General features: G+C 50.2%; 1 protein-coding gene across 3 annotated transcripts in view; it reads right to left on the bottom strand.

Moving 5' to 3' along the window:
- The window catches only part of ESRRB (estrogen related receptor beta), a 175,105-nt gene that overhangs the window by 55,010 nt on the left and 93,181 nt on the right, over positions 1-26,914 (bottom strand). The window contains exon 1 of one of the 3 annotated variants that reach the window (XM_061181120.1): positions 5,605-5,688. The exons of the other annotated variants lie outside the window; for them this stretch is intronic. Coding sequence (XP_061037103.1) covers positions 5,605-5,669 — 65 coding nt within the window. The 5' untranslated portion in view covers positions 5,670-5,688. Of the gene's footprint in view, positions 1-5,604; positions 5,689-26,914 lie in introns of those variants that run through there. 3 annotated transcript variants of the gene reach the window in all.

Below are 26,914 nucleotides of genomic sequence, written 5' to 3'. Positions count from 1 at the left end.
TGGGCTCCGGGCACCGGGTGGGCGGGGTGGCTGGGAGGGGCCCTACGTTAAGGCATTGGTGAGATAAAATGCTGGCCGAGAAGGTCAATTGGGCTGAAAAACGGCACAGCCCAGAGCAAGTTTCTGGCATTACCCACCAGAACCTTCTGAGTCCTCAAAACAAAAACTACATTTTGATCGATCAATAAACTTCAGATGAGGCCCCCCAGTCCTTTGCAAATTGCTGGTCTGAGGGTGACAAAAGTGGTAATAATTCAGCCAAAATATTTGGCCAACCTTCCGGCACAACGATAAAACATTTGAAAGTCCAGGGGTGCCAGCTCCTGGACCAGACACCCTCAGTACAATGACCTGATGACCCACTTCACCCGATCCCCGGGGGGCAGCAGGTAAGCCCAAGCTTGGAGCTTCCCCCAAATGCCACCATCGCTGAGATTGGGACCAGAGATGCCAAGTCACCTGGCTAGGGCAAGAGGCAGGGCTTGTGGCCAAGGCATCCGCCAAATTGGCTGCCCTCTGGGTTTTTCCTCTGGCCCAAGGCACATCTGGTGGGTGGCTCCCAGGCCCCCTCTTTCATTCCTCTTCATAGCCCCGATCAGGCTGGCCTCCCCCTCAAGAGACTGTGCCTCAATCATGCAGCATGAGGAGGCCTTCCAACCCCAACTCCGCGCATCCCCCAGCTGTTTCTTAACCTTAAACTTCAACCTCTAAGGCCCCTGCCTCACTGTAGAGTCAAGGGAGCATTAACAGTGAGGCAGGATCACGAGGAAGGGTCATAAGACATTTCCCATAACGAAAACCCCTCCTCCCAGAACCATGCTGAGAGGGTAAGAAGGCAGGCAAAGTGCGACCCTCACACATCCCAACTCCCAGGATGAGGGGAGGGGCTTCTCTCCAGAGTGAGCAAGAAGAGTGAAGGGCCAGGAAATGCATTCAGGAAAGCCCAGCTGCAGTCCATACTCAAGAGCTCTGGGCCAGCCAGGCGCTGGAGTCGGGAGGCTGGGTCAGGATTCATCTGTCCATGTCCTGGCCTGGCTGGGTGGAGGTAAAGAGGAGGCCAAGGCGGATGCCTAAGGAGCAGGTGAAAGTTAAGAAGGAAGGGTCCTGCACGGGTTCGATCCCTGGTCCGGGAAGATCCCACATGCCGCGGAGCAACTAAGCCCGTGCGCCACAACTACTGAGCCTGTGTGCCACAACTACTGAAGCCCGCGCGCCTAGAGCCCGTGCTCCGCAACAAGAGAAGCCACCGCAATGAGAAGCCTGCACACCGCAACAAAGAGTAGCCCCCGCTCGCCACAACTAGAGAAAGCCCGTGTGCAGCAAGGAAGACCCAACACAACCAAAAATAAATAAATAAATAAAATTGATTCTTTTAAAAAAAAAGAGAGAGAGAGGGAAGTGTCCTGGAGAACGAAAAGGGCTGGAGAGGGTGGCAATACAGCCCCATTCGTCGAAAGATGGCCCCAGTGGGGAGGGAGGGAGTGTCCCAGTGCTGGAGGGCCCACTGGGGAAGCAGCCACAGTCCAACGATGCTCAGAGGTAGCCCCTGTTTTCTGAGCAGATCACTGGGGAAAGGATTATTCACCATGTGGGGAAAGGCCTGTCTTATCACACCCACAAAGCCCACCCTCCCAACAAAACCTTGGCCACACACTTGCACCACCAAAAGCAATCTTATGATGGGGAGGGGCCTCCACTGTCCCTGGTCCCACCAGTGATTTCATAGTCAATACCCCTCCCAGGGCACTGTCCCATCCATCTACACTTGAACATGTCCGGAGGCAGGGAACATATTGCCCTGCAGACAGTTCTAATCAGAAGCTGGGAGCTGCTTCTGATAAAAAGATAAAAGATACCTATAAGGGTCCTACTGTCAAGAAGTTTATTATCTACTGGAATGTAGTGTTTGAAGATAGAGGCTCCCAGGTCTGTTCTGTTCCAAACTGAATATTCCTGAGTCTTCTGAGACACCTCTCCTACTAGCCCCAAGTGTCCCTTACATTGGCAGAGGGTACCACACTGAAAGCCTCCTCTGGTTTTTTTTTTTTTTTTTACATCTCTGGCTGGTGCTCTGTCATGTCCCCAGGCTCCACGAGGCTACCTGCCACCCCTCCATCCACCAGAGGCTCCCTGGTGTGTTCTCAGGAAATGCCATTGGCCTGAGAAACACAAATGCACCTGTGGGTTAACTCCCCACACTGCCTGCAGGGAGAGCGGACCAGGTGCTCTTACATTTGTAATCCCCTCCTACTGCTGCTTTAGGCTCTGCAGTGCCCAGGAACATCCCAGGCCCACCGTGACAAAGAAAGGCAGCTCCCAGACCCAAGCCCCCCATCCCACTCCTCTCCCAGGCTTGTGAGCAACCCAGAGATTTCAGGAGATACTCTTGATATAAGCAGTAATTATAGCAGCTGCTATTTAGTGAGCATGTGTTATATGCCACCCGCTTCAGATCTGTCCCTTGGATGTATGAGAAGCTTGTGCCCTGAGGGACGCAGCTGGGGAGCCCTACAGCCATGCCCAGTGGACAGCAGGCTGCAGTTTCCCCAGCTGTCTTCCCCAGACTCACAGCTCAGCCAGCCCTGAAGGACACTCAGGGCAGGCAGTGGTTTCATACCCTAAGCCACAGGTCTCCCCTCCTGCCTCTCCCCTTATTGGTTCAAAGCCTTCTTTAGTGGGCTGTGCGGCCAAGACGCACCCTGTCCAGGCCGCTGCCCCCAGGCCCTGGTCAGAGACTCTAGGACTGAGAAGGAAGCAACCTTGACCCTGGCCTCAGAGTTGGCACAGAAATCCAGCTACTGGTTTAGTGCCTGAGCCCCAGCTGAGGAGGGTCTGATGATTTCATTCCTGCAGGCGTCTCATTTCTGTGACCATTATTTTGGCCCTACTAGAATGTCTTTTCCAGGGTGAGACAACAGGTACTTCGGGCACCTACCATGTGCCAAGTGCTGGCCAGACAGCAGAACGTGACCAGCGCAGCCCATGATGTCAAGAAGCTCATCCTCTCACCAGAAGGACAGACACGAAAGAAACACATGTGTGCAGAGTGCCAGCAAGGCAGTGGCTGGGGGTGTGGAACACGACATGGACAGGGCCCCCTCCGCCCCCCCCCCTGCCATGCCCCTTTGGTCTGGCTTCATTCATTCACTCATTCATTCATATTTGCCTTCATTTTCCCTCCAGGAAACCTGCCCCCTCCCTCCACCCATCCTTGACCTCCTGGACATTGTTCCTTTATTCAAAAGCAAAATTTAAAGGAAGGACAGAGGGAAAGAAGTCCAAGAAGAGGGCAGAGAAGAAGTGGCCAGAGGAGCTGGACGAGAAGAGAGAGAGTCGTGGACATGCAGTGAGGAGAGCCATCGAGAGGGAGGTGGTGGCACGTCACGTGCAGCCGCAAAGTCAGGGGAAGTCAGGAGTGCAGTGTCCCCTGCAGCGAACAGTCAGGATGTGGCTGGTCAGAGCAGTGTCACGCATCGGGGGATGGGAGCCACAGGGCCGGGTCTGCAGGAGGCACTGAACAGCAGACAGTCATTTCAGGGAGTTTGGCTGCGTCTGGCCGAGCCGGGCAGAGGAGGGAATAGGGGTGGCGGCCTCCTTGCTCACCTGTAGGCAGCACCATCCACTTGAACTTAGGGGCGGTGGCTGCAGAGAAGGAATGTTTTTGTTGTTATTGTCCGTAATTTATCAGCTTCTTTGATGAGGAGGGGGTGTGTCAAGAATGCAAGGAATTTAAGAAATTTAAAAATTACTTTCCAGTTTGCCCTGGGCAATCCTGATCCCACCTACTGACCCCGTATAATTACCCATCGCTCCCCATTGCTCCCCAGAGGAGGCAATGAATTCTATGGTGACTCCATGTTACATGCTAATGGTAAAGAGCAAATCAAGATGGAAAGATTGCAGTTACAAAAGATTTTTCTCAAATTCCAGTCCAATCTTCATCAGAGTCAGCCAACGTGCTGGTTGAACAGGTAGCTTCCTGGACCCAACCTCACCCCAGTCATATTTTGGACATTCAGTCCTGCAGGATGGGCCCAGAAATCTGCATTTTTAAAAAAATTTTTTAAAAAAAATTTATTTATTTTAGGCTGTGTTGGGTCTTCGTTGCTGCGCGCGGGGTTCTCATTGCGGTGGCTTCTCTTGTTGAGGAGCACGGGCTCTAGGCATGTGGGCTTCAGTAGTTGTGGCACACGGGCTCAGTAGTTGTGGCTCACGGGCTCTAGAGCGCAGGCTCAGTAGTTGTGGCTCACGGGCTTAGTTGTTCCGCAGCATGTGGGATCTTCCCGGACCAGGGCTCGAACCCGTGTCCCCTGCATTGGCAGGCGGATTCTTAACCACTGTGCCACCAGGGAAGCCCCTGCATTTTTGGTTTTGCTTATTGCTTTGCTTTTAGCACCCCAGCTGTGAGTCTTAGGGGAATCAAGTTTGAACCCTACAGGAATAACACATGCAGTCAGGGGACCTGGTGGGAGTTTGCAAGGTATCTGGATGCCCTGGAAGGGAAGAGAAAGGAGCCAAAGCAGTAAGAGGGGGAGGGAGGGTTGGCTGTGCAGAGGGGAAGTTTGGAGGTGGCCTCCCTCGCCCCCCACGTGGCCTCTCCTCACTATGTGAAATGGGAGGTGAGGTCAGGAGATCTAGCAAAAGGAAGAAAGTTTGCAACAGCAACTGCGGGAGGAGGAGAGAACACAGATCAGGGGCATAAAGCTTTACCAGGCCCCTTAACTCACTCTGCAGGGGCAGCAGCACAGGGGAGCTTCGATCTGCGTTTCTCAACCCGGGCACTGCTGACATTTGGGGCCAGTAATTCTTCACTGTGGGCCATCCTGTGCGCTGCAGGACGTTTAGCAGCATCCCTGCCCTTTACCCACTAGAAGCCAGTAGCACCCCCAGCCCCAGATATGACAACCCAAACCTTCTCCAGACACTGCCAGATGCTCCCCGGGGGGCAAAATCACCGCCGGTTGAGAACCACTGACTTGGATGTTGGCGGGAAAGGGGTGGGCACAGGGCCCGGGAGCTGAAGCGTGGGCACATGGTGTAGTTTGGGGCTAGAGTGATGTCACAAAGAGTGGAATTGGGAGAAAACGGAGTGCCCAAGAGCATGGGGGTTTCCAGGTGGTGGAGGCTGAGGTACAGCAGGAGGAAGGAGCAGGACAGCTGGGAGGATGGGAGGTTGGGTCAGGGAAGATCTCAGAGGTGGAACCTGGATGCCAAGGCCCAGGAGGATGTGGCCACGGGGTAGGTGGCTAGGATGGGGAGCAGGAAGAGCACAGCCTAGGGATGAAGGGGAGGTGGCTAGCACTTGCGCTCTGGGGAGGAGAGGGTCATGTCGAGTCCATCATCTGTGGTTGGCTGGGTCCCAGTTCCCAACTGGTCGATGACTATTGACTTTACGGGAGGGGACCGCTGCCCCATCTGAGCTGCCTTTGAAAGAGCAGTAGTCAGTGGTCGAAGCCCCTCGAGGCATCATTTTCCCTCTGATCCATCTCGTAACAGGAGCACAGCCAGAGCTGCCCTGGCCTCAATGTCACCACCATCTGATTAATGTGGGACCCCTCCCCCAGCTAGGCCTGCCCCTCTTAGCGTCCAGTGTGGGACCCTTACCCCAGAGCGGCCTGACCTCCAGGGACGCCTGAGCTTACTGGGGACTCTCTGCCTCTGCTGGACATCACCTTGCTGGACAGTGAAGTGGGTTGAAGGTTTTCCGAATACAACAGAATCTTGGAAGTTCTGAAGGAAACCCAAACTCTTCAGCTATTTAGCCACGGACCTCTAGAGGAAGAGAAACTCCAGGATATCAGCAAGAGACAGTCATACATCTTTAGGTTGGAACAACTATACTCCAATAAAAAAAAATTTTTTTAATAAAAAAGAAATAAAAATAAATAACATTTTTAAAAAATAAAATAAAAATTTGAGCTGGAATCCCAGGGATCTACCCCCCTCAAGGCTACCTACTGGTGGGCAGGCAGCAGAAGAGAAGCTTCTGGAGGAACAGAGGCTCCTGGAGGGAAGAGGGATGTGATGGCCTGATTAGCCTAAGGGCTGGCTTGTTGTCCTCTACTGAGTAGAGTCTACCCTACCACATGCCAGAATCCGGATCGCATGCAGAGGGGCTGCCCTCACAGCCGCCTTTTGGCTCTGTGCTGGGGTTGCCCCTGTAACAGTAGAAACAAGCCACTGAGTCACTTAACGGTTAAGAGCCATCACTCTGACGTCAGACGAGCCAGTTCACAGTAGCTGCTGACTTTGCGTTAAACAGGTCACCCTCGCTGGGCCTCAGGGTCCTCATCTGTAAAATGGGCTCCACCACAGCACCTCCTTCCTAGGGTTGTTCTGGGCGAGCAGGGGCTAATGCAGGCAAAACGTTTAGAACGTGCTAGGGCCCAGCAAGCTCTCAGGGGACAGTGGCTGCTGTTGTGATTCTCCCAGGAAGCCCCTTCCAGAAAATCCAGCAGCTGGCGGCGGCCTGTGGTTAAACCCAGCAAAGCTCTTCCCTCAGCCAAGTCCCCAGCTCTAGAACTGAGGATAATTCCACAAGGAACTTGCCATTTACCAGGAGAGAAAGTAGCAGGTTAGGTGAATTAAGAGGATAAATAAGCCTGAAACGGGAATCCACTCTACAGAAGAAGAATGGTTTCCATACACTTGAGAAACTCTTATGTACATTTCCATGATTAATTTGCTAACCAGGGGCCACTGAGCTCTTCATTAAAGCAGACCCTCAGACCCTCCAGCAAGGCTTTATTTGTTATGAATCAGCCCCTCAGGCACCTGAAAGTAACACAGCTAAACTTCCTTTAAAAATATTATTAGATAATGCCCAATGGGCCTTTAATGGAGGTATAGGATGGGGAGGACCATGTGGCTAAATTGACAAGGTCCCAGTATTCCTGTTGGGACATGGATCCATGGGTACTTATTACACGGGAGGGAGGGAAGAGAGGAGGGAAGGAGGAAGGGAAGGGAGGGGGAAGGAAGGAGTGGGAATGGGAAGCCAGTGATGAAAAGTATTATGAACCAAGGATTATAATTAATCCAATTCCATGCATCTGAGTCTATTCGTTATATATTTTTTCCTTAAACTCAGATATTTCTTTAATTCAAATTGACCTTCCCTCGGAGTAGTCTGAATCACCTGTTTTAATAAACAGTGTTTTTATCACTCCTTGTGAAATCCTGCAATGCGTATCTTTCATCAGTGGATCTATTTTTCCGGACAGACAGAAGCACGGAGGGAGTCAGTGAATCATAAGTGCTCAGAGATTCTCCTGCCTGGCCTGGTGACTTTCAGACGAGGAGCTGAAGGCCCTAGAAGTCGTGACTCACTCAGAGACACTAACTAGAGAGCCAGGCTGGCTGGAGGCTGGCTGGGGGCTGGCTGGGGGTGTAGAGACACAGTGGGTAGGTGACCTGCGCAGGGGAGCCGGCTGACTCAGCCCACCTGCTACCCTCCATCACCACGTCACTACCTCAGCACCGGTCCTGTGCTGGTTCGATTTTGTCTGGTCTCCTCAGGAATACTTTCCTCATACTTTCTTTCTCTCTCTCCCCTCAGGGGACCCTCTGGGACTTAAGACTACAAAATGACCTGATAGCAAACTGGCTTCAGTGAGAGCCTGCCTCCCCCTGTACGCCAGAACTCAGGCAAAAATCTGTAATTAAGCATCTTGCCATTAGAAAGATTAGTCAAAACCAGGTTGATCCCAGACAACTGATTGAAATCTCGTTCCACACAAATTATGGCACGGAAAATAATGATGGGTAATTAGTGCCTTTCAATCGGGGCTTTTTATCCATGATGTCCCAGGCTGCATCCATCATCATGAGAAGTGAGAGGCTTCACCAAAGCAGGAGGAGACCACTGGAAGCGGAGTGGCTGCCCCGGGACAGCTGGGAGGGCCCAGTCCCCCGGCAAAGCTCCGGCCCCCAATGGACAGCCGCTGCTGGCTCATTCTGTGGCTGTGTGTGGATTAGAAAGAGGGGCCCCCTCTGGGGAGACCAATTCGAAATATCAGCCCTCACCTCAGTCCTCTCAAGGGAGTGTCCTCCTGCAGGAGCCAAAGGTACTTGATGGCTCTTAACTTTAGCCCATATGGCCAACTCTAGCCTCTGACACCACAAACCGGTGTGTCTGGAGGAAGGACAGCTCACAATTTCAGAAGATGCCCCCAAACACACCTCTAGTGATCTTCCTTTCAATAGCTCTTGGAGATCTGACATCTGTGAATTTATCTTAACTCTTCTTGAACCTGTTTTATTTTTACCCCATATCAAGCAGTGATACAGCATAAACATCCCACCTACTGTCACTGAACAAATTCGGCAGTTTCCAGATGGCATTTAATCCTGGAGGAGCCGAGATGCTGGGCCGTAGAGCTGAGTGGTTGGAGCTGGACTGCCTGAGTCTGAATTCCAGTTCTGTCTCTTACAAGTTATTTAACTTTTCTGAGCCTCAGTTTCCTCATCTGTACAATAGGGATGATAATAATTATCGTATTCATCTTATAGGGTGGTCTTGAGGGTTAGCGAGTTAATACAGAAAAGAGCTTAGAACTGTGCCTGGCAGAAGTGCTCAATAAACACATGTTAGCAGTTGTTACTAGCACCCTTTTTGGTAATGAGGAGATGGCTTCCATTCAGTCTCTAAAAAGTTCATTCCCACAGCAAGCAAGACTGTCTTGCTCCCTCTCTCCTTCCCATCATTCATCCATCCGTGCATCCATCCATCCACCATTTAATCATGCATTTGTGTGCCTCTCTGCATGCTGGAACTTCCACTGAGGAAGTCCTTTTTCAGACAAAGGGGTTCCTTATTCAGGCACTACTAGAACTAAGTAGCCTCTCTTCTAGGAGCTGACAACCGACTCCAGCCTCCTTTCTCTCTTATTCCTGTGTGCATGCCAAGCTCCCACAGGAATCGCCACATTTGCATGCATCTCCACCTACTACCCAGCAGAGTCACCCAGGGCTGTGCAACTGACCCAGGCTGGGCAGTGAGTCTCTCCCATGAGACCTTGGTGTCACGGCTGCCTCTCCAGGGACAGAGGCAGTAAGACGGACAGCTCAAGTGTGAGCGAGGTCATACTTCACACCAACGTGCAGTGAGAAAGAAGAATACGGAAGCTGGCAGCAGAGAAGGGTGCCAGCCAAGGGCAGGGGCCCAGGAGCCTTAGTTGGCAGCTGCTCGGCAGTGCGGCAGCACCTCTGCTCAGGTGAGCGACAAGGCCTGATTCCCTGGTGTGGCAGCTCACACAAGGGGGTTCTGACAGCTAACCAACTCACACACCGCCTCATTCGTTCATCCACTTGCTCCTTCCCTCCCTCATTCATTCCATTACTATTCCTTGAGTACCCACGGTGTGCCAGATACCATTCTAGCCCTGGGGGTGGTTGGTGCCCAAGATGGACATATTCCTGTCCTCAAGGAGCGACAACACCATATTTCATTGACTCTAAACTACACCCTTTTTTCACATTTTAACATCTTGGCAATCAGAATGCATCTTGAGTGGATGGCTTGCCATAGTTTAATTTAATTAGTGGTTCCAAAAATAATGGTGTCTATGATGTCATAGATTCAATGAAATATGATAATAAGTAGAGCTGAGACTGCCACGAGGTCATCAAAAGCAGCTTCATGTTCTTTCTAGACCCAGGAAGACCACATTTCCCAGTCTCCCTTGCAGTTAGCTGTGCGCATCAACTGGGTCCTGACCAATGGAATGTGGGCAAAAGGATGTAAGGCACTCCTCCCTCTGGCCCATAAAAATCTCCCATGGCACTCCCTGTCCCCACTTCCTCCCTCTCTCTGTCCTCCCCCATCTGCAGGCCACACAAGATCCAGGCAGAGGCTCCAGAAGGGGACTCCAAGGCCCTGAGGGATGGCAGAGCCACAAGTTGGAAGGAGCCTGGGCCCAAGAAAAACCCCATGAAAGGTGATCTGCCAAGTACCTTCACCAAAATGTTATGTGAGCAAGATGTAACCTGTCATGCTAAGCCACAGAAAAACTGAGGTTGTATGTAACAATAGCTAGTATGACCCACCCTAACTAATACAATAAGTAAACAACCAAATAGTATAAATTCAGTTAGTGACGAGCGCTATGAAGAAAGAGCAGGGCCGGGGACAGATGGCAGAATGGAGGAGTGTCCAGACACAGTGGCCAGAGAAGGCTTCTCTGAAGGGGTGACATTTAAGCAGAAGCCCGAGGAAAAACAGATAAGGAGGCATGAAGGGAGAGCTCCGTGTTGAAGGAGTAGCAGAGAGACAGGGAGAGGTAGGCGGGCAGGGCCCTCTCCCAGCCAGGGGCACTCGGACCAGGCCAGGACCTCAAAGGGCTCCTGGTCTGTCCCATGGCTGCCTGCCTTTGCTAAAGACCCCAGTGATAAGGAGATCACTAGTTCAGGCAGCAGCTGTTTCCATCTTTGGACAACTTATATTTTTTTTTTTTTAAGTTCTTTGTCAAGAGCCAAAATATTTCTTCTTTCTGGAGCTTTCAGTTATAGCTTATACAGCTCTCTCCCTCAGGACCTACAGAACAAGTCTAACCCCCCACTTCCATCTGACAGCCCTCTGGATTGCCGAAGGCAGCTTCCTGCTCCCTGCTGAGCCCGGTCCTCACCAGGAACACATCTCTTGGACCTAGAATCACTCCTCCACACATTTTGCCCTCCTTTGAGAATAAGCCACCTGCTCTGGTTACTCCTCACAGAAAGGAGCATCAGAATACAGCACAGCCTTCCAGGTGAGTTCTGACCAGTGCAGAGCAGTTCTGACACCTCTCTCGTCCTAGATACTATACTTCCGGTTTTTTTTTTTTCCTCTAAAGCTAAGTTTGTTTTTAAAAAAAAAAATTTTTTTTTTTTGATACTATACTTCTGTTGATGCAACCCTAGACGGAATCAGCGTTTAAGGCCCTTGGTTCGCACTGCTGACTTCCACTCTGCTCCTTATGCGATCACACACCTGAGTCTCTTTCGTGTGTGCTGTTACTGGGTGTCGCTGCCCCCTTCTTATGTGCGTTCCTGCAGGGCAGTGTGCAGACCCAGTGAGAGGGACCACACTTCCATATGCCACCTGGTCACAGCAGTGGCCCTTTCCATGTGGCCTTATGCACAGCAGGGATGACACAGGAAGCTTGGGGCTCCCAGAATCCATTTCTCTTCCTGACCCAGTTTTTCAGTCTTTGTGCCAAAGGGCAGCCTGGGCAGATGACAAAGATACATCTTAAGTCGGGTGAACAGGTGGGGACCTGACACTGCAGCCAACTGGGAACCTGCTTCTGAGCTCCATAATGGTGACGACAGAGGGCTCCCTCTGCGCTGGGCACGGAACTGTATGCACGAGGTCAGCGATCCCTTTCAACAACCTGTCGTCATTTTGCAGATGAAGAAACGGAGGCCAGAGGGGCTAAATATCTTGGCAGGGGTCTCACTGCCAGAAAGTGCTGGAGTGAGTTACAAAGCAAAGGGGAGTAAGTCACAGCACTCCTCTGCTCCAAACAGCCAGGGACTTCCCATCACACCCCCAGGAAAGCAGGAGTCCTTTCCACAGCTGCCCACTCCCCCACGGGGGCCCCCACACCGGCCTCCTGGCTGTTTCTGGACTAGACCGCATGCTTCCACCTCGGGGCCTCTGCCCCCCGCACAGGAGGGCAGAGGCTGCCTCTGCTTTCTTCTCTGTTGCTCTCCACTGTCTAGGACGCTACCGGGCACAACAGATGCTCAGAAAATATTTGTTGAGTGAACAAATGAAGCAGGAGATCTGAGATTTGGGTGGGATACGAGTCCCCAAGGACTGCCCCCCCTCAGGCTGTGACAGTCACAGGCCTGAGCCACAACATAGGGCCAGAGTCAGGGCAAGGGAGTCAGCCAGCACCTCAAGAGCAGAGGCCCAGCCAACAGTCCCACTGAAACTTGCCCCCAGTTCCCATCAAATTCCACTAAACCTGGTGGAAAAGACTTTGCTTATGATGTATGGATTTTTCTTACTTTTATTTATTTATTTTTTTAAGCACCCAAATGCATGTAATGTGTTTGGAAGTAACTTAGAGAAGCTAGCGTCTCAGACCCACTTATCAAGAAATCTAGTTTTGAAATGTTAAAGAAGATATTCTAACACAAAAGGCAATGTAATTAATGAAAACCTGTGGCAAGTGAGGTTGGAAAAAGCTTGCCTTGACTTCAGAGCCAGGACCCCGACTCTGTCTAAGTGAAAAAAAGCCACTGCTGCTCCCTGCCCTCTAGAGGGGACAGAACCAGGCCCAGGCACAAGGGTTCTGGGCCCAGATCACCTGGGTTCGGATCCTGGCTTTGTCACCCACCAGCTGTACAACCGGTTGCTTTACCTCTCCATGCCTCAGTTCCTTCATCTGCAAAATGGGTAATATAAAGATACCTACCTCAGAGAAGTGTTCTGAGGATTAAATGACACAATAAATGGGAAGCACTGACACCGGCGCCTGCACATAGTAAGTGCTCAATAAACGTGAGCTGTTACTATGATTCCTCAGGTCTCTGGGATGCAGGTCCTTCCAGCCACGGCAGGTATGGTCTGACAATTTGGCTCTCAGTCGTCTCCTCTATAAACTGGATATAAGAAGAAAATGAGGAAAGGGGGAAGCAGTGGTGGGTCACTCCCAGGCTCCTTGGCTCTCCTTAATCTAGACCTTTGGGAGTGAGGGGCTGGATTCACCAGGCTTGCCCTTGGAAATGCTGTCACTTATCACGCGGACTTCTCCAGATGGGGCATTTTGACTATTGATCTGATAAATAAACAGCCTGCTGGCTCGATCAAAATGTTATTTTGCATTCCAATTACTGCTCACTAATGCAACCTTCATCCCGCCAAGATGCTGCTGGCAATGACACCAGCCCTGCCACTGGCTTGAGAGGTGGAGCTACCCCCTGCCAGTACTAAGCAAGGATTAGGGCCCTCCTCCCTGGGAAGTCACAGCCGGGGTGGGGAAGACAGCTGCTCCAGGAAGGGGAGACAGGAGGATGACAGGAAATTGTCCTTTTCCTTCATGAGGGGAGCACTGGAGGGGCAGGGGCTGCTGTCATTCCGGCCAGGAAAGGCCCTTGGGGCTGCAGGTATGCCAGACTGGGATACCCCTAGGGACCTCAGGGTCAGGCCTCAGTGCCTCCACTGCCTTGTTGAGTGGCCTTGGACAAGTCCTATACTCCCTGCATCTCAGGTACTGCACTGGTAAACTGGATCCAAGAAAAACCACCCTACTTTCCTGGGTGGTTGTAAAGACTCAGTAAGAAAACAGATGTAGAAGCCCTTTAAAGGAAAAAAAAAATTAATGCTGCTGTATTATTTAATGCAGTAATTATACTAAATTTCCTATCTTGTTTAGCAGGCATTTACTATGTATGAAGTGTTTTGCGCATACAAGCTTATTTAATCCTCCCAATAATTCTGGATTTTTAGTCCTATTTTACAGATGGGAAAATCTATTGGGGCACCGATGGTGAGCCTCACGGGCCACACAGCTTCTATGGTTCATTGAAGGTTGAATGTTAACCCAACCTGACACCCACGGTGAGGGGTTCAGCCACTCTGCCCAACCTGCTCCCTTCCAAAGATCAAGGACTGTCTCTGGAGAAGTGTGATGACTCCAAACAGTTACTTTTCCCCTTTCTTGGCCAGTCTGGTCTTTAAAGGTGGCAGAAGAGAAACTCTTTCCTCCTCCTAGTGGGTCTGGCTGGGAAGAGGGGCAGAGGCTACTGACAGCCAGAAAGCAGACAGCAGGTGTCATAGACCCAATGTGTATGTCCTCAGCCCAACATTCATATGTGGAAAACTAACCCCCATTGTGATGGTATTAGGGGGGCCTATGGGAGGTGACTGGGTCATAAGGGAGGAGCCCTCATAAGTGGGATCAGTGCCCCTATAAAAGAGACCACAGAGAGCTCCCTCCCCTCCCCCCTGCACCACATGAGGACACAGGGAAAAGACAGCTCTCTATGAACCAGGAAGTGGCCCCTCACCAGACACCGAATCTGCCAGCACCTTGATCTGGGACTTGCCAGCCTCCAGAGCTGCAAGACATAAATTTCTGTTGTTCATAAGCCACCCAGTCTACGGTATTTTGTTATTGAATCACAAATGGACTAAGACAGCAGGCCTGAGCGGAAACTCTTCTCTGGATCACCCAGGTATGGTGACCCATGTCCCAAGGCCAACCACCAGGGCCAAGAGGAGGAGGGAGCGGGCGAACACTCAGCCTGCTCCGTGAGACACTAAGCTTTTCAGAGATCTGAAAACCTGGGCACACCTCGGTGACGGGGGACACGCAGAGGAGATATCACTTAGAACCAGAAGAATTGCCAGGGCCACGTCATCCTTGTGCAGAGCTACGAGGGGGTGGGGGCAGCCTGTGAGCCCCGAATGTAGAAAGTTCAAAGAGGATGGAATGGGAACCTCAAACATCAAGGGAATGGCAGCCACAGGCCCCAGAGGTCCTTTTAGAAAGGACTGCCCACCCCTCCACCCTCTGTGTGCCTTGGTGGAATAGAGGGTAAATTTTGGCTGTCAGGCTTAAATGCCAAAATTGCTTTGTTCTTTGTCCTCATAGTGTGCGTACACACACACACACACACACACACACACACCCTCCAGCTCCCTTTTCAAGGGTGGAATTGCCATTTTGTAGTTTACATTTCAGGTTTTTAAAGAAATAATAAACAGCACAAGGGTCTTCTGAGCTCTTATTATGCCAGGTAGAAAGAGCCCAGTGACTAATAAGGCTTCTGCCCCAGCTCCAAGGCTGTGTGTTCTTGAGACAGTCACTTGCCCTGTCTGATCTCAGTCACTCCATTTCCCCTTCTGCAAAATGGAGACAGCCTAGCCATCTGCAGGAGAGGCCTGAAGACACATGACACAGGAGGTAGCACAGTGGGCCCTCTGGGGGGAAGCTGGAGCCACTGGTCCCAAGATTTCCCCAGGAAGCAGGCCCCAGTCACAGGCTTTTGGCTCATCCTAGTTTCACAGGTAATTCAAGGGTTAAAAATGAAATCACTTAAAGAAAAAAAAAACAACCCACATTACAAAATGAAAACACTCCCTGTACTACAAGGCCTGGGATCAATATGACATGTATAGACTGGGAATCCACAGCTCTCCAGTCTCTTGCCCTGATGTGTCCAACTAGCCAAATGCCAGTCCTCCTGCCCCACATGACAGACACCCCCTCCAGCCCCGGATCAGCAGAGCAGGGCTTCTGCACCCACATCCACCCCAGAGCTGCCTGCCCCACCCACAGGCCAGCTCAGGCCAGGCTAACACTGGGAGGAGCGCCAAATCTGGGCTCTTCCAGTCCAAGTTCAAGTCTCAGCTCTGCCCCTTCCTTCCTCCATGACCTTTGGCAGTTTCTTAACGGCCTCTGAGCCTCAGTTTCTTCACCTCTAAAACAGGGCTAGGGACTTCCCTGCTGGCGCAGTGGTTAAGAATCCGCCTGCCAATGCAGGGGACATGGGTTCGAGCCCTGGTCTGGGAAGATCCCACATGCCGCGGAGCAACTAAGCCCGTGCGCCACAACTACTGAGCCTGCGCTCTAGAGCCCGCGAGCCACAACTACTGAAGCCCGCACGCCTAGAGCCTGAGCTCCGCAACAAGAGAAGCCACCGCAACGAGAAGCCTGCGCACCACAACGAAGACCCAACACAGACAAATAAATAAATAATTTTTAAAAAAATAAATAAAATAAAACAGGGTTAACCCATCTTGCTACCTCATGGAGTTACTGTGGGGATCAAGTTAAGATCTTATTTTCAAAAGCTTTGCAAAGTGTCAGCTTCCTACAAAGTTGTCACACCCTCCCCACCATCCTCCTCGCTCTGGCATTTCACAACCCTGGCTCCTGGAGAGGAAGTGAACAAGGTCTTCAGGGCAATCAGTCCCAGCAGGTGTCCACCGAAATGAAAACGAAAATGAAACCTGAATTTCTGAGCACTTAAGCAACCATCCAGTGAACCCTCACCAGGTCCCAGCGGGGGGCACCTCACGCCCACTGTAAGGCGGGAGGAACCGAGGATAGAAGGGTTCCTCAGTCAATGTCGCCTCGTGGGTCAGGGGCACAGCCAGGATTTGAACCCAGGCCCTTCCAACTCCTGCATTCCGAGCTTGACCTCAACATTTCACAGCCTCTCAACATCACGATTTCAGATGGAAATAGAAGGTTTAAAAATGCAAAAGCAAGATACCTAGCCAGCAAGCTTCAAAGCTGTCAAGGTCATGAAAACTATGAAAAGTCAGAGAAGCTGTCATAGACCAGAGGATATTAAGGAGACATGACAACTGGATGCAGGGTCGGGGTGGGGAACTGGGTCCTGGAAGAGAAAAGGAACAGCAGTGGGAAATGAATGAAATCTGAACAAAGTTCAGCATTTAGTTAATAGTAGTGTCCCAATGTCATTTTCATCATTGTGACAAACGTACCATGATAACGTTGTAAGAAGTTAGTGACAGGGAAAGCTGGACAGGGGTATACAGGAACTGTCTACACTATCTTTGCAATTTTTCTGCAAAAGCAAAACTATTCTAATAAAAAGTTTTTTAAAAAACTGGAAAAAAAATGGGGAACTTCCCTGGTGGTGCAGTGGTTAAGAATCCGCCTGCCAATGCAGGGGACAGGGGTTCGAGCCCTGGTCCGGGAAGATCCCACATGCTATGGAGCAACTAAGCCCATGTGTCACGGCTACTGAGCTGGCACTCTAGAGCCCGCGAGCCACAACTACTGAAGCTCGCACACCTAGAGCCCGTGGTCCGCAACAAGAGAAGCCACCGCAATGAGAAGTCTGTGTACCTCCATGAAGAGTAGCCCCTGCTCGTCTCAACTAGAGAAAGCCTGCGCGCAGCAACCAAGACCCAACACAGCCAAAAATAAATAAATAAATAAATAAAATTTTTTAAAAACTGGAAAAAATGTAAAAGCTCCAACTTTGCCTCTTGAAGAGAAGGTGAAGAACCACGCGTGCTGACTGCCCTTAGGTGGCATCTACCTTCCCATCGCCCACTTCTCCTTCAGGGCCAGAGGCCTCCGGACAAGCCTTACTCTTCCTTGGCTCTGCTCCTTTGCACTCACACACCCGCTGGCTGCAATGCCTTCCCCTCTCTCCACCACAAGTCACAGCCTGGCCGTACTGGTCTAGTCACACAAATGATCAAACACCAAACCAGTCACCTCAATGCCTACTGCTTTAGACTAAGAAAGTTCACCAGAAGCCAAAAGCCATATGCTTGAAATGCAACCTGTAGTGTTCACTTCAAACACACATGTGCGCGCACACACACACACACACACACAATGCACACACACTGCCCCACTGGAAACCACCTCAGTGTTGGTAAATAATGTCACATCCACTGGGTTGACTTTTGAAACAACAGGAATTGGAAGACAATGGCAAAACCTGTTGGGAATAAAACCCAGCCCCTACCAAGGTCTACAAAGCCCTGCATGCCCTAGCCCTGGCTGCCTTTCCAACTTCACCTTCCACCCGTCTTCCCATGTTGCAGCCATCCTGGCCTCCTTTCTCGTCCCCAAACACGCCAAGGGCATCACCACCTCAGGGCCTTTGCACTGGAGAGATGTATATATTCACAACATAAAAAGGGTATGCGTGGAAGATAATGTACAAAAAATGAAAAGAGAAGTGATATTTGGGGAAATTAGCTGTACATTTTTAAACCCTTTCTCAAACTATTGAACATTGTACATGGTAGAAAACTATATAAAGAGGACATGCTTTCATATCGTTCGCACCTCATTTACTTGCTGTGTGGCTTTAGGCAAGCCATTTAGCCCCGCCAAGCTTCAAGTGTCCCGTCTGTAAAATTGCTATTGCATTCCCCTAGTCACAGGCTTGCTGTGAGGATTACAGAGGAAATGAGAAGAAAGGGCTTAAGCACAGTACTTGGCACAGAGGGGTGACCTCCATAAAGGTCACTGCCCCCTATCACAGTCTGTGTTGTTTCGCTTTGCACTGAGGTCACCCCCTCTACAGCTTTCCAGAGTTAGGGACTCCCCTCAAAACCCTGTTGAACTTAGAACACAGGTAAGTTATAAATGCTGGAATCTGCTGCTTGTCAGGCTATCCTCACCCCAGCTCCTGGAAGGCAGGGCCCTGGTCTCACTCATATCTGGATCCCACAACACCTGGCTGAGTGCTGGGCACAGGGTCTCAGTGATGCTGAATGAATGAATGATTCACAGACCAAGGCGGGGGCGGGGGCGGGGATGGTGGTACTTAGATGTAGAGTTTTTATAGAATTTTTGGGCAGGAAGGGATCAGAAGGCTCACTGAGTTCAATCCCCTTTTTACAAAGGAAGAAACTCAGGCTCAGAGAGGGTAAGGAACTCACCGCAGGTCACTCAGCCAGGCAGGGTCAGGTGCCTGGCTCCCAGCCCACCAAGCCATGCCACTGCATCCCTAGGGCAGGAGCCCTGGACCCCAACAATCAGCCCAGGTCCTCTCTGGGCAAAGGTACAGGCTGGGGGAGGAGAGGGTTACAGAGTATCTCCTTCCAATCAGTGATTGTGCTAATCAATCAACTCAATTAAATCTCGAAGGCTTTAAAAAAGTAATAAACAAAAACAGCAGCAGGAAGTAATGACTAATAATCAAGTAAAATTGGATTACTTCCGTGCTGACTGGTTGTGGTGGGGAGGGAAGTGAGAAAGTTCACCGGAGCGAGGGGAGAGAGAGAAACGGCAAGCTCAGCAACTTGGGGGCGTGGGAGGCGGTGAGGGTGGGCTGGGAGGATCCGCAGGGGCAGGGTTCCAGAGCCCTCCAGAATGAAATCCACCTCCCAACACAGAACAATGTCCAGGCCCTGTTCTAAGTGCAGCACTTACTTCATCTTAGCAGCAACCCTAAGAGGTCAGAACTATTACAATCCCACATGAAGGGTGGGGAACCTGAGAGGCAAAGTAATTTGGTCACAGAGCTGGTGTAGAGCCAGGATTAATTTTGACTCCCATGGTCTAACACCAGGGTTTGGTTCTTAAGGACATGCTGTATGCTTCCTGGGGGATGTGGGTGGATGGGGATGAAGCACATTTACCTCACATAAAAAAATTTCATTTACTACAAGTTTACTGAGTCAAACACAAGGACCCTGCCCCTAATCTCAGCAGCTCATAGCAGCTACAAACAAGTGAACGCTGACAGTGAAGTGTCCAGTAGTGTTCTCATAGAGTCACACATGCCTATGCACGGGGACTCCTGAAGCAGAGAGGAAGGGTGTCTAACCTTCCTCAGGGTAAAGGGGTCAGGGAAGCCTTCCTGGAGGCGGTGTCCTCTAGGCTGTCTTGAAGGACAAGTAAGGTGTTAGCCAGGCCAATAAGGAAAGCGGGTGTGGAATGGCCTCTAGGCAACGGGACCACCACGTGCAAGTCACAGATGGGAAACAGCAGTATACATCGAGGAATCGGAATCTGGAAAGTCTAGGATGAGCAAATGAGGGCATGACAGGAGATCTGGATGGAGAGGTGGGCAGGGCCCGTTCCAGAAAATCCCTGGGGGCTACATTAGGGCGTTTGGACCTCTGAGCTTTTGCGGGGCGGCTGCGGGGCTCTGGAGCATCTGCTGGGCTGGTGTATCACACCCACAGCGTGCGAGGCGGGTCTGTCCCCCCTGCTGCGGTTCGAGCTGGGCGCCTTAGCTGTGCAGCGCAGCGCAGCCTTGACACAGCGGTTTGCGGTCCTCCTGGCGGCATCTCGGGGCAGCCGCTTCTCACTTCCGTCAAGGAAACTGAGGCTCCACGAGGTAAAATGACCATCACGCAGCAGGCGTAGAACGAAGACCTTCTGCCTCACAGTCCTGTCCCCTTTTTTCTCCCATCCCCTTTCTTTGCAGTACAAATGCATTAGCAAAGCCAGCTATTTAAAGGAACCCCGCAGCTAATCCTTGTGTAAGCAGAAGATCTTTAAGCAAAGCTAATAATCGCCCCGTAATCCAGCTGTTACATAATTCTGGGTTTTACACTTCAGCATCAGGGCTGAGGTCTTCTGGTCCCTACAAAATCTTGCGTGTGGGGAGAGGGAGCCTAGCCCTTTACCCCACGCACTCCCCAGTCCCCCCAAACAGCTTGGACTGCCGTTGACTCCCTGTTCTCATTCTCCCCTAGAGAAATTAGATTCAGAATGGAGATAAAAGAGAACCAAGATCTTGATTTAAAGCTGGTAAAGGGAAGGGAAAAAAATGCAAAATCACATTTATTGAGCGTTTCTTGTATGCCTATCATTACACTAATTTTTTTTAAAAGCTCTATTATGTAAACAGAATTATAATTTAAATAATATTAGCTATTAAGTAATAGTAAATAACAGTATAATAATATAAGAACAGTACTATTCTTATATTTTGGTTGGGGTAACTTGTACAGAGTAGATGAGTAACATATGAAAGGTTACCTAGCTAGTATTACTAATAATTGCTAATATTTATTGAGACATTACCATGGGCCAGGTGTCATGCCATCATACCATTCAGACCTCCCAAGAACCTTATGAGGCTGGCACCATTACCATCTGTAATAAGTTGGGCGCTGACCCTAGGTTCTGAAGCCACACTTATTTTACAGCACACACTGCCACTTGCACACATTTCTTCCCTCCTCCACACACACACAAGTGCCTGGTAGGGAAGGGGACAGAAGGAGGCCGCCCACAATATCCTGATAAAACAGACAAGGATTCACTCAAGGCCATCTCATGAGGGCTGTCGAATTGAAGGAGTCTCCCACCAAGATGCCCTTGCAAGTTTCCATCCTGTTTTGAAGATTCTTGAGTAAAAGTGGACAAAATGACAGCACATCAGTGGACTCAAGAAAAGAGTTGGAGAAATAAAAATCCAAGGGTTTAGCTTTAAGCAGTTCCCTCTCTTTTCAGGACTGGCACATGATTCCATTAAAAGACCCCAGGATTTAAAGCCAGACCATTGACAATTTGGATCCTGGCCCTGCCACTCACCAACTGGCATTTTACCAATCTGAGCCTCAATTTCTCCATCTGTGAAATGAGACACCCAGGCTCCCTTGCAGGTTTGTTGGAGGCATTAAGAAAGCTCTGTATGCCCATGGAAAATCTGAGAAAACATACAAGATTCATAGAAAACTTGGTAACAGTGGTTACTTGGGGAAGGCTGTCTGTGGAACCAAGGATTATGGGAGAAAGAATAACTTACCAGTCATTGCCTATACTCTCGTGGTGCGCGGGCCTCTCACTATCGCGGCCCCTCCCGTTGCGGGGCACAGGCTCCAGACGCGCAGGCTCAGCAGTTGTGGCTCACGGGCCCAGTTGCTCCGCGGCATGTGGGATCTTCCCAGACCAGGGCTCGAACCCGTGTCCCCTGCATTAGCAGGCAGATTCTCAACCACTGCGCCACCAGGGAAGCCCACTCTCAAACTCTTTGACTTTTTTGGTTATACATGTGAATATTACTTTAAAAAAAAATTTGTAAAATGAAAAAAAGATACATATAGGGGCTTAATAAATTGGCAAGCAATGCAAGCCCCTTTAAAAGTTTGCTTCATTCTCCTGGACTGGCTAAAACCATCAAAAATGCACACCCTTGGCAATCTTGGGTACAGCTACACCCAGGACCTGCGCAGAAAGCACCTCTTTCATTTCCTCAGCCTTCCCACCATCTCCCTGCCTCATCTCCCCCAAACCCTCTCCCCAAAGGAGCCCCCTCAGCTTGTTTGGCTAATGTATTCGCAAACCAAATTAGGGGCCCTGCCTCCCAGGGAGGTCCCCAAGCCAGTTGCTAGATGCAGGGAATTAGATACCGTCTAGTGCTCAAATCTGATTAGGTCCCCCCAACTCCCACCCCACATGCAAAAGCCCACTTTCTAATCAATTTTACAAAGGGCCCTCTGCAGATATACACTAATGGTATTGAGCTGAGATCTTTAAACCAAGTCTGCAAGAAGTCTGCAGAGATAAAATGTACACACTGTATGAAGGAGGAGGCCTGTCACCACAGTGTCCTGCCCCTCAAAGAGAGGGGCAGGGGTGCAGGGGGATTGTCCGCTGCACACAAATACCATCCCTGCTCTAGGGATACCAGCCTCAACTCTCTTTCTCCTCCCAGACTGAACCCTCACCCCAACTCCCTCCCCTTAAGGTTCCTTTTCACTTAACCTTTACACACTAGAGGCCCAACAAGTGATCCAGAGACTGGTATGTTATTCCCCCTCTCCTAATTCTTGGTCCCCTAACAGCCTCCCCACAGTAACCCCTGCTACAAAGTTTTTTTGTGAATCTTGTATCTTTCCACAGATTTTCCATGTGCATTCATGCGTAGCTTTCTTAATCCCTCCAGGAAACCTGCAAGAGAAGCCTGGGTATCCCATTTTACAGATGGAGAAATCGAGGCTCAGATTGATTAAGTACCAACTGGTGAGTGGTTTAACACCTGGCTCTACCACTTACTACCTGCATGGCCTGGAGCATTAACTTAACCTCTCTGGGCCTCGGGCTATGCAACAGTATAATGGGAGTGATAGCAATCTCCAAGGGTTAAAGAGATTGCTATCACTCCCATTATACAGTGGCATAGCCTGAGGGTTAAGAGCATGTGTAAGAACATTGCCTGGTTGGGACTCAGTGTTGAATAAAAGTTAGCTCTTACTTCTCTCCTCTACACTGCCACTCACACCAAATTTCTTGGCACTCCTCAAATATTTTATGACTCTCACACCTTTGTCTCGAATGCCTTTTCCCTTTTCCTTAGTGAAGAAGCCTTCCCTTGCGCCATTCTCACTCCCTCCTCAATGTTCCCCTGCACCTCTCTCTTCAACACCCAGATTTACTGGGTGTCTGCTGAGTGTAGCACTGAGCATTCAATGGCTGCTTGCTGCTCTGTAAGTGCTTGTGCCTTGGGGCATCATTTATTGGTTAAGTTCCTTGAGGACAGGGACTGTCTTATTCATCTTGGTGTCCTCATAGAAGGTGCCTAATACATTTTTGTGGAATGAACAAAAGAATGAATCAGTGGGGATTCCTTGGTGGCGCAGTGGTTAAGAATCCGCCTGCCAATGCAGGGAACACGGGTTCGAGCCCTGGTCTGGGAAGATCCCACATGTCGCAGAGCAGCTAAGCCCGTGCGCCACAACTACTGAGCTTGTGTGCCACAACTACTGAGCCCGCGTGCCTAGAGCCCGTGCTCTACAGCAAGAGAAGCCACCGCAATGAGAAGCCAGCGCACCGCAACGAAGAGTAGCCCCCACTTGCCGCAACTAGAGAAAGCCCATGCACGGTAACAAAGATCCAATGCAGCCAAAAATAAAAATAAATAAAATAAATAAATTTATTAAAAAAAAAAGAATGAATCAATGAGTGAGGCCAGAGTTCTGGCAACTGCCACCTGCACTCTTTTTGGGCCAAGGCCTGATGGCCCCTCAAACCGGACTCATGACTCAGGGGTCCCAAGTCTGCTCTGCAGATGTGAGTAACTGTGGCCAGATACCCTGTCCTCAAAGATTACTGGTGCTTTTGTGACCTGCGCACCATGTGCTGCCTGGTGTCTGTCAGAGGGCTGGGCAACCAGGACCCACAGTCCAGTGTCAATAGTCACCCAGCCAGGGGCTGCACCAGAGGAATTCACGGGCCCTTCGCACAAGCAGATCAGGCTGGGAGGATCTGTCCTGCTTCAGAGAAGCAGCCAATCAGCTGCCTCCATTCACACTGGGCTCATTAGCTTTGGGCTGTTCAGCTTCCAATGCCAGCACTTCTGTGCCCCGTGCCAAGGTCATCAGGCAGTAACCGGTTACCTCTGACCCCCTGGGGGCACCCAGACCTGCTCCTCCAAGACAGTTCAGCCCCTATCAATGCTCAGCAGTAAAGGCTTCAGGCTGAGTGTGAATCAGGCCCAGTGGCCTGGCTGGCCCCGCAGGACCTGGTGTGCGCCCTGAGCTGCCTGTGTGGTTGGCAGCTCCCAAATCCTCTGGTCTAAAAAGAAGAAGTAGGGGGCTTCCCTGGTGGCGCAGTGGTTGAGAATCTGCCTGCCAATGCAGGGGACACGAGTTCGAGCCCTGGTCTGGGAAGATCCCACATGCTGCGGAGCGACTAGGCCCGTGAGCCACAACTGCTGAGCCTGTGCATCTGGAGCCTGTGCTCCGCAACAAGAGAGGCCGCGACAGTGAGAGGCCCGCGCACCACGATGAAGAGTGGCCCCCACTCACCACAACTAGAGAAAGCCCACACACAGAAATGAAGACCCAACACAGCCAAAAATAAATAAATAAATAAATAAATAAATAAAGTGTAAAATTTATTTAAAAAAAAAAAAGAATTAGTAGAAATATACCAATTAACGTCAAAGGATTTTAAATAAATAAATAAATAAATAAAAAGAAGAAGTAGGAAAACTAGAACTCCAGCACCCAGGGGTACCAAGCCAGAGTCACGGTTCTCAGTGCAGGCTCCTGGGCCCTTCAGAGGGGCAGCCCCCATTCCCGCCTGCCACCAACTTTGGAACCATGGGCTCTGGGGTCACACTGCATTCCAGCTTGAGACAGCCCAGGGGCTCTGGGTTCTTGTCTTGATCTGCAAATGAAGCGAAAGTTACAACTAGTGCTCAGTGAGGGCTTCTCTCAGTGTGGTCTCAGTATCACCCAGAAGGTTTGTTCAATTCAGATGCCAGGGCTCTGCCCCAGATCCACGGAATCAGAATCTTTGGGCGTGAGGCTTCAACCTGTACTTTAACACGTTCTCCAAGTGACTGTTACCAAGATGGAAGTTTGAGAACTGCTGTCCTGTGAGCCACGTAGTGAACACCTGGAAAGCCCTCTGCAAACAGAAAATGTGCTCTGACTCCTGGGGCCCCTGGCACATTAGTTTATCATTTGAAGAGTGCATCTCTTCTCACCTGATTCTCCTAACAGCCACTGGAGGCAGGCGGACAAAGATCATTCATTCGCTCATTTATGGAGCCAACAAGTATTTACCATGTGGAGTTACTAGGTGCCAGACACTGTCCAAGGAGCTAGAGACGCCGCCATGAACAAAACACAGTCCCACGCAGGAAAAGGGTCCAGACAGACCACACGCAAGTAAATAAACTAATGCACGACAGTGGACACTCCCTATTCCCTTGTCCTGATTTATTTGTCTTCATAGTATTAATGGCTTCTTAACACTGCATCATATATTGGAGAAGGATGAGGTACCATTTTAACTAAGATGACATTTGAGTAGGGTCTTGACTGAAGAGAGGGAGGGAGTTAAATGGCTGTCTGGAAGGCTGGAGGAGAAGCACCCCAGGCAACAGAACAAGGTTTCAATGCCTTTTACAGATGAGATCAACTAACAATCAGAGAAGACTCCAGAACCCAACCCTGACTCTTAGCCCTAGCTCCACCCCATGTGGCTCTCAGAGACCCTGGTCTTCTCCAGCTATCACCTTCCCTTTCTCCACCTCCCCCTCCTGCCCCTTCCCTACCCTGTAACTCCCAAGGGTGGAACAGGGTCGGTTTGTCCACTCAGCTCTATATACACAGAGCCTCTGGCCTGTGAATTTTTTCAAAGACCTTCATATGTTTGAAATATGCAAACTATTATTAATCCCCAAATATGAAAAGGAAAAAACTGCAAAATTAAAAAATTTTTAATGTTTAATTAAATGTCCACAAAGCATAACATGATGTCAACTTGCCTCGTTAATGATTTATTTATAAACATTTCATCACATCTGAAAATAATCGGTAGGTTAGATTTTTTTTTTTTTAGTAAGAATATCTGAGTTGGCTTAATGATTTCCAAGAAATCAGAGCCTATTGTAAATTCAATGAGTTATTTGCATCCCTGAAATTCCAAATGTTTTTCAACCTTTCCAAGTAATTTTTACAATAAAAATTATATTAATGAGGCATTTAATATGGATGCTTTGGTATGGATTTGTGAAGATCTTAAACAGCCTTGGCTGGGAGCGTGCAAGGCTCTGTGCTAAGCTGTGAGAGCAGCAGCAGGGGCAATGGCTCCAAACCAGGCTCAGTGCCCAGTGCCCCAGGATCAGGGCTCCCGGAGCTTGGGCAGAAAGTGGCAATGCAGCCCAAGGGCCAGTGCTGTAGACAGAATGAAGGGCCTGCCCAGCAAGAGGTAGTCTGTGAGGCAGGGCACAGCCATTCTGTCCCACTCTAACTACACCCAGGCGTAGCAGGGCCAACCTCTGCCTCTGCGGGGGTCCATCCATCACAGGAGAAGGGCCTGGCCTCCTGGGTAGCTGCTCTCCCAGGCAGGTAGTGAGCACAGGGTAGAATAAGATGCAAGCACAGGAGAGAGGAAATCAGAGTGGGAGGAGTCGCTGCCGAGGTCCCACAGTGACATGTCAAAGTCAGAGGGACGGCTTGGCAGAGAAGAAGAGCTAAATTAACCTTGGTTTACCAACCTGACCAAAGCAGGCCCTTGGAGATTCTGGGCTTTGTCCATTTCCCTCTCCCCTCTGGGATCTGTTTGCTGAAGTTCACAGATGCCTCACCCCCAGGTTCACTAGGAAAAACTGCCAGGAACACTCTACCCTCTTCTGATCACGCCCATGAACTCAGCATCCAAGCTCCCAAACCACCTCAAAAGGAAACTTAGAAGGCAGTTCATCCCACCCTCTGGGCACTGGGCCGTCTTCAAAAAAGTATTAATATTCAAAAAAATATTAGTCTGATTACTACTACACTCATTTATCATCTCTGGGTTAGTGACCAACTTGGCCAACAAACCAGCTCATATGCTTGGTTCCAAATGACTTTTGTCTCTTAGAAAAAAAGGTAAAAATCATCATTAAGGATATTCAAGAGGCTGGGCTGAAGCCAGAGATGACTCTGAGCACCAGGGATCTGGAGGGGAAACTGAGCAAGAGGGAGGGGGAGGAGGAGTAGGGGAAGGGCAGGGGAGATGAGGGGGAG

This window comes from Eubalaena glacialis, chromosome 2 (assembly GCF_028564815.1).
Source record: "Eubalaena glacialis isolate mEubGla1 chromosome 2, mEubGla1.1.hap2.+ XY, whole genome shotgun sequence".
Taxonomy (NCBI): domain Eukaryota; kingdom Metazoa; phylum Chordata; class Mammalia; order Artiodactyla; family Balaenidae; genus Eubalaena; species Eubalaena glacialis.
This window is presented reverse-complemented; position numbering and strand designations above follow the sequence as displayed.